Genomic DNA, 14515 nt, shown 5'->3' on the forward strand with positions numbered 1-14515 from the left:
TTATGCCTAGCCCTAAATTGATTGTGCCTAGCCCTATATTGAATGTGCCTAGCCCTGAATTGACCATGCCTAGCCCTGCATATAGTGTGCCTAGCCCTAAATTAACTGTGCCTAGCCTTGAATTGACCATATCTAGCCCGGAATTTATTATGCCTACCCCTGAATTAATTGTGCCTAGCCCTAAATTGACTGTCTCTAGCCCTAAATTGACTGTGCCTTGCTGTGAATTGACCATGTCTAGCCCTGAATTGGTTGTGCCTAGCCATGAATTGATGGTTCCTAGCCCTAAACTGACTGTACCTAGCCCAGAATTGATTGTACCTAGCCCACAATTGACCATGCCTAGCCTCAAATTGATTGTGCATAGCCCTATATTAATTGTGCATACTCCTAAATTGACTGTGCCTAGTGCTGAATTGACCATGCCGAGCACTGGATTTATTGTACCTAGCCCTGAAATGATTGTGCCTAGCACTAAATTGACCATGCGAGCCCTGAATTGATTGTGCCTAGCCCACATGTGACCGTGCCTGGCCCTGAATGATTGTGCCTAGCCCACATTTGACCATGTTCATACCTGAATTTATTGTGCCTAGCCCACAATTCCACAATTGACCATGCCCAGCCCTGAATTGATTGTGCCTAGCACTAAATTAATTGTGCCTAGCCCACAATAGGCCATGCCAAGCCCTGAATTGATTGTGCCCAGCCCTAAATTGACTGTTTCTAGCCCTAAATTGAGCATGCCTAGCCCTGAATTAATTGTGCCTAGCCCTGAATTGATTGTGCATAGCCCTGAATTGATTGTGCCTAGCCCTAAATTGACTGTGCCTATCCCTAAATTGAATATGCCTAGCCCTAAATTGATTGCGCCTAGCCCTAAATGGGCTGTGCCTAGCCCTGAATTTATTGAGCCTAGTCCTAAATTGGCTGTGGCTAGCCCTGAATTGACCATGCCTAGACCTGAATCTATTGTGCCTAGCCCTAAATTAACTGTGCATTGGCCAGAATTGATTGTGCCTATCCCACAATTGACCATGCCTAGCTCTGAATTGATTGTGCCTAGCCTTCAATTGGCCAAGCCTAGCCCAGACATGATAGTGCCTAGCCCACAATTTACCATGCCTAGCCCTGAATTGATTGCGCCTAGCCCTGAATTGATTGTGCCTAGTTCACAATTGACCATGCCTAGCCTCAAATTGATGGTGCCTAGCCCTACATTGATTGTGCCTAGCCATAAATTGCCTGTGCCTAGCCCTGAATTGATTGTGCCTAGTTCTAAATTGACTGTGCTTAGCCCTGAACTGACCATGACTAGCACTGAATGTATTGTGCCTAGCCATGAATTGATTGTGCCTAGCCTCAAATTGATTGTTCCCAGCCCTAAATTGAGTGGGCCTAGCCCTGAATTGATTGTGCCTAGTCCTAAATTGACTGTGCTTAGCGCTGAAACAACCATGTCTAGCACTGAATTTATTGGTCCTAGTGCTGAATGGATTGTGCCTAGCCCTAAAATGAATGTGCCTAGCCCAGAAATGATTTACCTAACCCACACTTGACCATGCCTAGCCCTGAATGATTGTGCCTAGCCCACAATTGACCATGCTCATACGTGAATGTATTGTGCCTTGCCCACAATTGACCATGCCCAGCCTGAATTGATTGCACCTAGCCCTAAATTGACTGTGTCTAGCCCTGACTTGACCATGGTTAGCCATGAATTCATTGTGCCTAGCCCTGAATTGATTGTGCCTAGCCCTAAATTGACTGCATAGCCCTAAATTGAACGTGCCTAACCCTAAATTGGCTGTGCCTAGCTCTGAATTGACCATGTCTAGAACTGAATTGATTGTGCCTAGCCCTGAATTGATTGTGCCTATCCCTAAATTGACAGTGCCTAGTTCAGGATTTATTGTGCCTAGCCCATAATTGATCATGCGTAGCCCTGAATGATTGTGCCTATCCTGAATAGACCATGGTCAGCCATGAATTGATTGTGCCTAGCCCACAATTGACCATGCCCCCCTGAATTGATTGTTGCTAGTCCTAAATTAATTGTGACTAGCCCACAATTGTTCATGTCTAGGCCTGAATTGATTGTGCTTAGCCCTAAATTGACTGTGTCTAACCCTGAATTGACTATGCCTAGCCCTGAATTGATTGTGCCTAGCCCTGAATGGATTGTACCTAGTCTTGAATTGATTTTTGCCTAGCCCTAAATCGACTGGGCCTAATCCTAAATTGCTTATGCCTAGCCCAAACTGATTGTGCCTAGCCCTAAATTGACGGTGCCTATCCCTAAATTGCTTATGCCTAGCCCTAAACTGATTGTATCCTGCCCTAAATTGACTGTGCCTAGCCCTGAATTGACCATGCCTAGCCCTGAATTGATTGTGCCTAGCCCTGACTTGATTGTTCCTAGCCCTACTATGATTGTGCCTAGCCCTCAATTGACTGTGACTAGCCCTGTATTGACCATGCCTAGCGCTAAATGTATTGTGCCTAGCCCTGATATGTCTGTGCCTAGCGCAGAATTGATTGTGCCTACTAAACAATTGACCATGCTAGCCCTGAATGATTGTGCCTAGCCCACAATTGACAATGGCCAGCCCTGAATTGATTGCGCCTAGCCCAAAATTGGCCATGCCTAGCCCTGAATTGATTGTGCCTAGCACTGAATTTATTGTGCCTAGCCCTGAATTGACCATGCCTAGTCCTGAATTGATTGTGCCTAGCCATGAATTAATTGTGCCTAGCCCTAAATTGACTGTGCCTAGCCATGAATTGATTGTGCCTATTCCTGAATGGATTGTGCCTAGCCTTGAATTGATTGTGCCTGTCCCTACTTTGATTATGCCTATCCCTATATTGACTGTGCATAGCGCCAAATTGAATGTGCCTAACCCTAAATTGACTGTACCTAACCCTGAATTGACCATGCCTAGCACTGAATTGATTGTGCCAGCCCTGAATTTATTGTGCCTAGCCCATAATTGATTGTGCCTAGCCCAAATTTGTCCATGCCCAGCTCTAAATTGATTGTGCCTAGCCCACAATTGATCATGCCTAGCCTCAAATTGATTGTGCCTAGCCCTACATTTATTGTTTCTAGCCTTACATTGACTGTGTCTAGCCCTGAATTGACTGTGTCCAGTCCTAAATTGACTGTGACTAGCCCTGTATTGACCATGCCTAGCTCTAATTGTATTGTGCCTAGCCCTGAATTGATTGTGCCTAGCCCTGAATTGTCTGTGCCTAGCCCATAATTGATTGTGCCTAGCCAACAATTGACCATGCTAGCCCTGAATGATTGTGCCTAGCCCACAATAGGCCATGCCTAGCCCTGAATTTATTGTGCCTAGCCCTGAATTGACCATGCCTAGTCCTGAATTGATTGTGCCTAGCCATGAATTGATTGTGCCTAGCCCTAAATTGACTGTGCCGTGCCCAGAATTGACCATGCATAGTCCTGAATGGATTGTGCCTAGACTTGAATTTATTGTGTCTATCCCTACTTTGATTGTGCCTAGCTCTGAATTGACTGTGCATAGCCATGAATTGAATGTGCCTAGCCCTAAATTGACTGTGCCTAGCCCTGAATTGACCATGCCTAGCCCTGAATTGATTGTGCCTAGCCCTGACTTGATTGTTCCTAGCCCTACTATGATTGTGCCTAGCCCTCAATTGACTGTGACTAGCCCTGTATTGACCATGCCTAGCTCTAAATGTATTGTGCCTAGCCCTGATATGTCTGTGCCTAGCCCAGAATTGATTGTGCCTAGTAAACAATTGACCATGCTAGCCCTGAATGATTGTGCCTAGCCCACAATTGACAATGGCCAGCCCTGAATTGATTGTGCCTAGCCCACAATTGATCATGCCTAGCCTCAAATTGATTGTGCCTAGCCCTACATTTATTGTTTCTAGCCTTACATTGACTGTGTCTAGCCCTGAATTGACTGTGCCCAGTCCTAAATTGACTGTGACTAGCCTTGTATTGACCATGCCTAGCTCTAATTGTATTGTGCCTAGCCCTAAATTGACTGTGTCTAACCCTGAATTGACTATGCCTAGCCCTGAATTGATTGTGCCTAGCCCTGAATGGATTGTACCTAGTCTTGAATTGATTTTTGCCTAGCCCTAAATCGACTGGGCCTAATCCTAAATTGCTTATGCCTAGCCCAAACTGATTGTGCCTAGCCCTAAATTGACGGTGCCTATCCCTAAATTGCTTATGCCTAGCCCTAAACTGATTGTATCCTGCCCTAAATTGACTGTGCCTAGCCCTGAATTGACCATGCCTAGCCCTGAATTGATTGTGCCTAGCCCTGACTTGATTGTTCCTAGCCCTACTATGATTGTGCCTAGCCCTCAATTGACTGTGACTAGCCCTGTATTGACCATGCCTAGCGCTAAATGTATTGTGCCTAGCCCTGATATGTCTGTGCCTAGCGCAGAATTGATTGTGCCTACTAAACAATTGACCATGCTAGCCCTGAATGATTGTGCCTAGCCCACAATTGACAATGGCCAGCCCTGAATTGATTGCGCCTAGCCCAAAATTGGCCATGCCTAGCCCTGAATTGATTGTGCCTAGCACTGAATTTATTGTGCCTAGCCCTGAATTGACCATGCCTAGTCCTGAATTGATTGTGCCTAGCCATGAATTAATTGTGCCTAGCCCTAAATTGACTGTGCCTAGCCATGAATTGATTGTGCCTATTCCTGAATGGATTGTGCCTAGCCTTGAATTGATTGTGCCTGTCCCTACTTTGATTATGCCTATCCCTATATTGACTGTGCATAACGCCAAATTGAATGTGCCTAACCCTAAATTGACTGTACCTAACCCTGAATTGACCATGCCTAGCACTGAATTGATTGTGCCAGCCCTGAATTTATTGTGCCTAGCCCATAATTGATTGTGCCTAGCCCAAAATTGTCCATGCCCAGCTCTAAATTGATTGTGCCTAGCCCACAATTGATCATGCCTAGCCTCAAATTGATTGTGCCTAGCCCTACATTTATTGTTTCTAGCCTTACATTGACTGTGTCTAGCCCTGAATTGACTGTGTCCAGTCCTAAATTGACTGTGACTAGCCCTGTATTGACCATGCCTAGCTCTAATTGTATTGTGCCTAGCCCTGAATTGATTGTGCCTAGCCCTGAATTGTCTGTGCCTAGCCCATAATTGATTGTGCCTAGCCAACAATTGACCATGCTAGCCCTGAATGATTGTGCCTAGCCCACAATAGGCCATGCCTAGCCCTGAATTTATTGTGCCTAGCCCTGAATTGACCATGCCTAGTCCTGAATTGATTGTGCCTAGCCATGAATTGATTGTGCCTAGCCCTAAATTGACTGTGCGGTGCCCAGAATTGACCATGCATAGTCCTGAATGGATTGTGCCTAGACTTGAATTTATTGTGTCTATCCCTACTTTGATTGTGCCTAGCTCTGAATTGACTGTGCATAGCCATGAATTGAATGTGCCTAGCCCTAAATTGACTGTGCCTAGCCCTGAATTGACCATGCCTAGCCCTGAATTGATTGTGCCTAGCCCTGACTTGATTGTTCCTAGCCCTACTATGATTGTGCCTAGCCCTCAATTGACTGTGACTAGCCCTGTATTGACCATGCCTAGCTCTAAATGTATTGTGCCTAGCCCTGATATGTCTGTGCCTAGCCCAGAATTGATTGTGCCTAGTAAACAATTGACCATGCTAGCCCTGAATGATTGTGCCTAGCCCACAATTGACAATGGCCAGCCCTGAATTGATTGTGCCTAGCCCACAATTGATCATGCCTAGCCTCAAATTGATTGTGCCTAGCCCTACATTTATTGTTTCTAGCCTTACATTGACTGTGTCTAGCCCTGAATTGACTGTGCCCAGTCCTAAATTGACTGTGACTAGCCTTGTATTGACCATGCCTAGCTCTAATTGTATTGTGCCTAGCCCTGAATTGATTGTGCCTAGCCCTGAATTGTCTGTGCCTAGCCCATAATTGATTGTGACTAGCCAATAATTGACCATGCTAGCCCTGAATTGATTGTGCCTAGCCCTGAATTTATTGTGCCTAGCCCTGAATTGACCATGCCTAGTCCTGAATTGATTGTGCCTAGCCATGAATTGAGTTTGCCTAGCCCTAAATTGACTGTGCCGTGCCCAGAATTGACCATGCATAGTCCTGAATGGATTGTGCCTAGCCTTGAATTGATTGTGTCTATTCCTACTTTGATTGTGCCTAGCCCTGAATTGCCTGTGCATAGCCATGAATTGAATGTGCCGAGCCCTAAATTTACTGTGCCTAGCCCTGAATTGACCATGCCTAGCCCTGAATTGATTGTGCCTAGCCCTGACTTGATTGTTCCTAGCCCTACTATGATTGTGCCTAGCCCTCAATTGACTGTGACTAGACCTATATTGACCATGCCTAGCCCTAAATGTATTGTGCCTAGCCCTGATATGTCTGTGCCTAGCCCAGAATTGATTGTGCCTAGTAAACAATTGACCATGCTAGCCCTGAATGATTGTGCCTAGCCCACAATTGACAATGGCCAGCCCTGAATTGATTGTGCCTAGCCCAAAATTGGCCATGCCTAGCCCTGAATTGATTGTGCCTAGCACTGAATTTATTGTGCCTAGCCCTGAATTGACCATGCCTAGTCCTGAATTGATTGTGCCTAGCCATGAATTAATTGTGCCTAGCCCTAAATTGACTGTGCCTAGCCATGAATTGATTGTGCCTATTCCTGAATGGATTGTGCCTAGCCTTGAATTGATTGTGTCTGTCCCTACTTTGATTATGCCTAGCCCTATATTGACTGTGCATAGCCCCGAATTGAATGTGCCTAACCCTAAATTGACTGTGCCTAGCCCTGAATTGACCATGCCTAGCACTGAATTGATTGTGCCAGCCCTGAATTTATTGTGCCTGGCCCATAATTGATTGTGCCTAGCCCAAAATTGTCCATGCCCAGCTCTAAATTGATTGTGCCTAGCCCACAATTGATCATGCCTAGCCTCAAATTGATTGTGCCTAGCCCTACATTTATTATTCCTAGCCTTACATTGACTGTGTCTAGCCCTGAATTGACTGTGCCCAGTCCTAAATTGACTGTGACTAGCCTTGTATTGACCATGCCTAGCTCTAATTGTATTGTGCCTAGCCCTGAATTGATTGTGCCTAGCCCTGAATTGTCTGTGCCTAGCCCATAATTGATTGTGCCTAGCCAACAATTGACCATGCTAGCCCTGAATGATTGTGCCTAGCCCACAATTGGCCATGCCTAGCCCTGAATTGACTGTGCCTAGCCCTGAATTTATTGTGCCTAGCCCTGAATTGACCATGCCTAGTCCTGAATTGATTGTGCCTAGCCATGAATTGATTGTGCCTAGCCCTAAATTGACTGTGCCGTGCCCAGAATTGACCATGCAAATTCCTGAATGGATTGTGCCTAGCCTTGAATTGATTGTGTCTTTCCCTACTTTGATTGTGCCTAGCCCTGAATTGACTGTGCGTAGCCATGAATTGAATGTGCCTAGCCCTAAATTGACTGTGCCCAGCCCTGAATTGACCATTCCTAGCACTGAATTGATTGTGCCTAGCCCTGAATGTATTGTGCCTATCTCTAAATTGACTGTGCCTATCCCAGAATTGATTGTTCCTAGCCCACAATTGATCATGCCTAGCCTCAAATTGATTGTGCCTAGCCCTACATTTATTGTGTCTAGCCCTAAATTTACCGTGTCTTGCCCTGAATTGACTGTGCCTAGTCCTAAATTGATTGTGACTAGCCCTTTATTGACCATGCCTAGCACTGAAGGTATATTGCCTAGCACTGAATTGATTGTGCCTAGCCCTAAATTGACCATGCTAGCCCAGAATGATTGTGCCTAGCCCACAATTGACCATGGTCCGCCCTAAATTGATTGTGACTAACCCACAATTGCCCATGTCTAGGCCTGAATTGATTGTGCCTAGCCCTAAATTGGCTGTGCCATGCCCAGAATTGACCATGCCTACTCCTGAATGGATTGTGCCTAGCTGTGAATTGATTGTGCCTATCCCTAATTTGATTGTGCCTAGCCCTAAATTGACTGTGCATAGCCATGAATTGAATGTGCATAGCCCTAAATTGACTGGGCCTAGCCCTGAATTGACCATGCCTAGCACTGATCTGATTGTGCCTAGCCCTGAATGTATTGTGCCTATCTCTAAATTGACTGTGCCTAGCCCATAATTGATTGTGCCTAGCCCACAATTGACCATTCCCAGCTCTGAATTGATTGTGCCTAGCCCACAATTGATCATGCCTAGCCTCAAATTCATTGCGCCTAGCCCTACATTTATTGTGTCTAGCCCTAAATTGACTGTGTCTTGCCCTGAATTGACTGTGCCTAGTCCTAAATTGATTGTGACTAGCCCTGCATTGACCATGCCTAGCTCTGAATGTATTGTGCCTAGCACTGAATTGATTGTGCCTACCCCTAAATTGACTGTGCCTAGCCCCGAATGGATTGTGCCTAGCCCACAATTGACCATGCTAGCTCAGAATGATTGTGCCTAGCCCACAATTGACCATGGTCAGCCCTAAAATGATTGTGACTAGCCCACAATTGGCCATGTCTAGTCCTGAATTGATTGTGCCTAGCCCTAAATTGACTGAGTCTAACCCTGAATGACCATGCGTAGCCCTGAACAGATTGTGCTTAGCCCTAAATTGACTGTGCCTATCCCTAAATTGCTTATGTCTAGCCCTAAATTGATTGCACTTAGTCCTAAATTTACTCTGCCTAGCCCTGAATTGACCGTGCCTAGCCCTGAATTGTGATTAGCCCTATATTGACTGTGCCTAGCCATTAATTGATTGTGTCTAGCCCACAATTGACCATGACTAGCCCTGAATTGATTTTGCCAAGCCCACAATTGACCATGCCTAGCCCTGAATTGATTGTGCCTAGCCCTAAATTGAATGTGCCTTGCCCAGAATTGACTATGCCTAGCCCTGAATTGATTGTGCCTAACCCTAAATTGACTGTGCCTAGCTCTGAATTGACCATGCCTAGAACTGAATTGATTGTGCCTAGCCCAGAATTGATTCCGCCTAGCCCACATTTGACCATGCCGAGCCCTGAATTGACTGTGCCTAGTCCTCAATTGACTGACTAGCCCTGTATTGACCATGCCTAGCTCTAAATGTATTGTGCCTAGCCCATAATTGACCATGCCTAGCCCTGAATGAGTGTCCCTAGCCTGATTTGACCGTGGTCAGCCCTGAATTGATTGTGCCTAGCCCACACTTGACCAGGCCCAGTCCCGAATTGATTGTGCTTAGCCCTAAATTAATTGTGACTATTCCACATTTGTTCATGTCTAGGCCTGAATTTATTGTGCTTAGCCCTAAATTGACTGTGTCTAATCCTGAATTGACCATGCCTAGCCCTGAATCGATTGCTCCTAGCCCTGAATTGATTGTGCCTACCCTAAATTGACTGTGCCTATCCCTAAATTTCTTATGCCTAGCCCTAAATTGATTATACCTAGCCCTAAATGCATGGTGCCTATCCCTAAATTGCTTATGCCTAGCCCTAAACTGATTGTGCCTAGCCCTAAATTGACTGTGCCTAGCCCTGAATTGACCATGCCTAGCCCTGAATTGATTGTGCCTAGCCTTGAATTGATAGCGCCTAGCCCTATACTGACTGTGCCTAGCCTTTAATTGATTGTGCGTAGCCCACAATTGACCATGCCTAGCCCTGAATTGATTGTGCCAAGCCCACAATTGACCATGCCTAGCCCTGAATTGATTGTGCTTAGCCCTAAATTGACTGTGCCTAACCCTGAATTGACCATGCCTAGCCCTGAATTGATTGTGCCTAGCCCTGAATTGATTGTGCCTAGCCCTAAATTGACAGTGCCTATCCCTACATTGCTTATGCCTAGCCCTAAATTGATTGTGCCTAGCCCTAAATTGATGGTGCCTATCCCTAAATTGCTTATGCCTAGCCCTAAACTGATTGAGCCTATCCCTAAATTGACTGTGATTAGCCCTGAATTAACCATGCCTAGCCCTGAATTGATTGTGCCTGGCCTTGAATTAATTGTGCCTAGCCCTATATTGACTGTGCCTAGCTCTTAATTTATTGTGCCTAGCCTACAATTGACCATGCCTAGCCCTGAATTGATTGTGCCTAGCCCTACATTGAATGTGCCTTGCCCCGAATTGACCATGCCTAGCCCTGAATTGATTGTGCCTAGCCCTACTTTGATTGTTCCTAGCCCTAACTTGACTGTGCATAGCCCTGAATTGATTGCACCTAACCCTAAATTGACTGTGCCTAGCTCTGAATTGACCATGCCTAGAAATGAATTGATTGTGCCTAGCCCTGAATTGAGTGTGCCTATCCCTAAATTTACTGTGCCTAGCCCAGAATTGATTGCACCTAGCCCACATTTGACCATGCCAAACCCTGAATTGATTGTGCCTAGCCCACAATTAATCATGCCTAGCCTCAAATTGATTGTGCCTAGCCCTACACTGATTTTGTCTAGCCCTGAATTGACGGTGCCTAGCCATGAATTGAGTGTACCTAGTCCTCAATTGACGGCGCCTAGCCCTGAATGTATTGTGCCTAGCCCTGCATTGATTGTGCCTAGCCCTAAATTGACTGTGCCTAGCCCAGAATTTATTGTGCCTAGCGCATAATTTACCATGCCTAGCCTTGAATGATTGTGCCTAGCCCGAATTGACCATGGTCAGCCCTGAATTGATTGTGCCTAGCCCACAATTGACCATGCCCAGCCCTTAATTGATTGTGCCTAGCCCTAAATTAATTGTGACTAGCCCACAATTGTTCATGTCTAGGCCTGAATTGATTGTGCTTAGCCCTAAATTGAGTTTGTCTAACCCTGAATTGACCATGCCTAGCCCTGAATTGATTGTGCCTAGCCCTGAATGGATTGTGCCTAGCCCTGAATTGATTGTGCATAGCCCTAAATTGACTGTGCCTATCCCTAAATTGTTTATGTGTAGCCCTATATTGATTGTGCCTAGCCCTAAATTGATGGTGCCTGTCCCTAAATTGCTTATGCCTAGCCCTAAACTGATTGTGCCAAGCCCTGAATTGACTTTGCCTAGCCCTGAATTGACCATGCCTAGCCCTGAATTGATTGTGCCTAGCCTTTAATTGATTGTGCCTAGCCCTATATATTGACTGTGCCTATCCCATAATTGATTGAGCATAGTCCACAATTGGACCATGCCTAGCCCTGAATGTATTGTGCATAGCCCACAATTGACCATGCCTAGCCCTGATTTGATTGTTCCTAGCCCTACTTTGATTGTACCTAGCCCTAAATTGACAATGCATTGCCCTGAATTGACAATGCCTAGCACTGAATTCATTGTGCCTAGCCCTGAATTGATTGTGCCTAGCCCTAAATTGACTGTGCCGATCCCAGAATTGATTGTGCCTAGCCCAAAATTGTCCTTGCCGAGCCCTAAATTGATTGTGCGTAGTCCACAATTGAACATGCCTAGCCTCAAATTGATTGTGCCTAACCATACATTTATTTTGCCTAGCCTTAAATTGATTGTATCTAGCCCTGAATTGACTGTGCCTAGTCCTAAATTGACTGTGACTAGCCCTGTATTGACCATGCCTAGCTCTGAATGTATTGTGCCTAGCCCTAACTTGATTGTGCCTAGCCCTAAATTGACTGTGCCTAGCCCAGAATTGATTGTGCCTAGCCAACAATTGACCATGCTAGCCCTGAATGATTGTGCCTAGCCCACAATTGACCATGGCCAGCCCTGAATTGATTGTGCCTAGCCCACAATTGACCATGCTCAGTCCGGAATTGATTGTGCCTATCCCTAAATTAATTGTGACTAGCCCACAACTGACCATGTCTAGGCCTGACATGCTTGTGCTTAGTCCTAAATTGACTGTGCCTAACCCTGAATTGACCATGCCTAGCCCTGAACTGATTGTGCCTAGCCCTAAATTGACTTCGCCTCTCCCTAAATTGATTACTTCTAGCCCTAAATTGATTGTGCCTAGCCCTAAATTGACTGTGCCTAGCCCTGAATTGACCATGCCTAACCCTGAATTGATTGTGCCTAGACTTGAATAGATTGTGCATAGCCATATATTGACACTGCCTAGCCCTTAATTGATTGTGCCGAGCCCACAATTGACCATGCCTAGCCCTGAATTGATTGTGCCAAGCCCACAATTGACCATGCCTAGCACTGAATTGATTGTGCCTAGCCCTAAATTGAATGCGCCTTGCCCAGAATTGACCATGCCTAGCCCTGAATTGATTGTGCCTAGCCTTGAATTGATTGTGCCTAGCCCTATATATTTATTGTGCCTAGCCCTAAATTGATGGTGCCTGTCCCTAAATTGCTTATGCCTAGCCCTAAACTGATTGTGCCTAGCCCTGAATTGACTGTGCCTAGCCCTGAATTGACCATGCCTAGCCCTGAATTGATTGTGCCTAGCCTTGAATTGATTGTGCCTAGCCCTATATATTGACTGTGCCTAGCTCATAATTTATTGAGCATAGTGCACAATTGGACCATGCCTAGCCCTGAATGTATTGTGCCTAGCCCACAATTGACCATGCCTAGCCCTGATTTGATTGTTCCTAGCCCTACTTTGATTGTACCTAGCCCTAAATTGACAATGCATAGCCCTGAATTGACAATGCCTAGCCCGAATTGATTGTGCCTTGCCAACAATTGACCATGCTAGCCCTGAATGATTGTGCCTTGCCCACAATTGACCATGGCCAGCCCTGAATTGATTGTGCCTAGCCCACAATTGACCATGCTCAGTCTGGAATTGATTGTGCCTATCCCTAAATTAATTGTGACTAGCCCACAACTGACCATGTTTAGGCCTGACATGATTGTGCTTAGTCCTAAATTGACTGTGCCTAACCCTGAATTGACCATGCCTAGCCCTGAACTGATTGTGCCTAGCCTTGAATTGATTGTGCCTAGCCCTATATATTGATTGTGCCTAGCCCTAAATTGATGGTGCCTGTCCCTAAATTGCTTATGCCTAGCCCTAAACTGATTGTGCCTAGCCCTGAATTGACTGTGCCTAGCCCTGAATTGACCATGCCTAGCCCTGAATTGATTGTGCCTAGCCTTTAATTGATTGTGCCTAGCCCTATATATTGACTGTGCCTATCCCATAATTGATTGAGCATAGTCCACAATTGGACCATGCCTAGCCCTGAATGTATTGTGCCTAGCCCACAATTGACCATGCCTAGCCCTGATTTGATTGTTCCTAGCCCTACTTTGATTGTACCTAGCCCTAAATTGACAATGCATTGCCCTGAATTGACAATGCCTAGCACTGAATTCATTGTGCCTAGCCCTGAATTGATTGTGCCTAGCCCTAAATTGACTGTGCCGATCCCAGAATTGATTGTGCCTAGCCCAAAATTGTCCTTGCTGAGCCCTAAATTGATTGTGCGTAGTCCACAATTGAACATGCCTAGCCTCAAATTGATTGTGCCTAACCATACATTTATTTTGCCTAGCCTTAAATTGATTGTATCTAGCCCTGAATTGACTGTGCCTAGTCCTAAATTGACTGTGACTAGCCCTGTATTGACCATGCCTAGCTCTGAATGTATTGTGCCTAGCCCTAACTTGATTGTGCCTAGCCCTAAATTGACTGTGCCTAGCCCAGAATTGATTGTGCCTAGCCAACAATTGACCATGCTAGCCCTGAATGATTGTGCCTAGCCCACAATTGACCATGGCCAGCCCTGAATTGATTGTGCCTAGCCCACAATTGACCATGCTCAGTCCGGAATTGATTGTGCCTATCCCTAAATTAATTATGACTAGCCCACAACTGACCATGTCTAGGCCTGACATGCTTGTGCTTAGTCCTAAATTGACTGTGCCTAACCCTGAATTGACCATGCCTAGCCCTGAACTGATTGTGCCTAGCCCTAAATTGACTTCGCCTCTCCCTAAATTGATTACTTCTAGCCCTAAATTGATTGTGCCTAGCCCTAAATTGACTGTGCCTAGCCCTGAATTGACCATGCCTAACCCTGAATTGATTGTGCCTAGACTTGAATAGATTGTGCATAGCCATATATTGACACTGCCTAGCCCTTAATTGATTGTGCCGAGCCCACAATTGACCATGCCTAGCCCTGAATTGATTGTGCCAAGCCCACAATTGACCATGCCTAGCACTGAATTGATTGTGCCTAGCCCTAAATTGAATGCGCCTTGCCCAGAATTGACCATGCCTAGCCCTGAATTGATTGTGCCTAGCCTTGAATTGATTGTGCCTAGCCCTATATATTGATTGTGCCTAGCCCTAAATTGATGGTGCCTGTCCCTAAATTGCTTATGCCTAGCCCTAAACTGATTGTGCCTAGCCCTGAATTGACTGTGCCTAGCCCTGAATTGACCATGCCTAGCCCTGAATTGATTGTGCCTAGCCTTGAATTGATTGTGCCTAGCCCT

The 14515-nt window shown here is 45.6% G+C and overlaps 1 protein-coding gene across 1 annotated transcript; it reads left to right on the forward strand.

The window, feature by feature from the left end:
• Positions 1–7350: 7350 nt before the first annotated feature.
• Positions 7351–7902, forward strand: LOC138510787 (zonadhesin-like). Its single transcript, XM_069626501.1, has one exon. The coding sequence runs from the start codon at positions 7351–7353 to the stop codon at positions 7900–7902; it is 552 nt and encodes a 183-aa protein (XP_069482602.1).
• The last annotated feature ends 6613 nt before the right edge of the window (positions 7903–14515 follow it).

Source organism: Ambystoma mexicanum, chromosome 6p (genome assembly GCF_040938575.1).
Source record: "Ambystoma mexicanum isolate Mex_15411 chromosome 6p, UKY_AmexF1_1, whole genome shotgun sequence".
In the NCBI taxonomy this organism is placed as follows: Eukaryota; Metazoa; Chordata; class Amphibia; order Caudata; family Ambystomatidae; genus Ambystoma; species Ambystoma mexicanum.

Coding starts and splice junctions, on each gene's coding strand:
- LOC138510787 (XM_069626501.1), top strand. CDS start 7,351: ATGCCTAGTCCTGAATTGATTGTGCCTAGCCATGAATTGATTGTGCCT.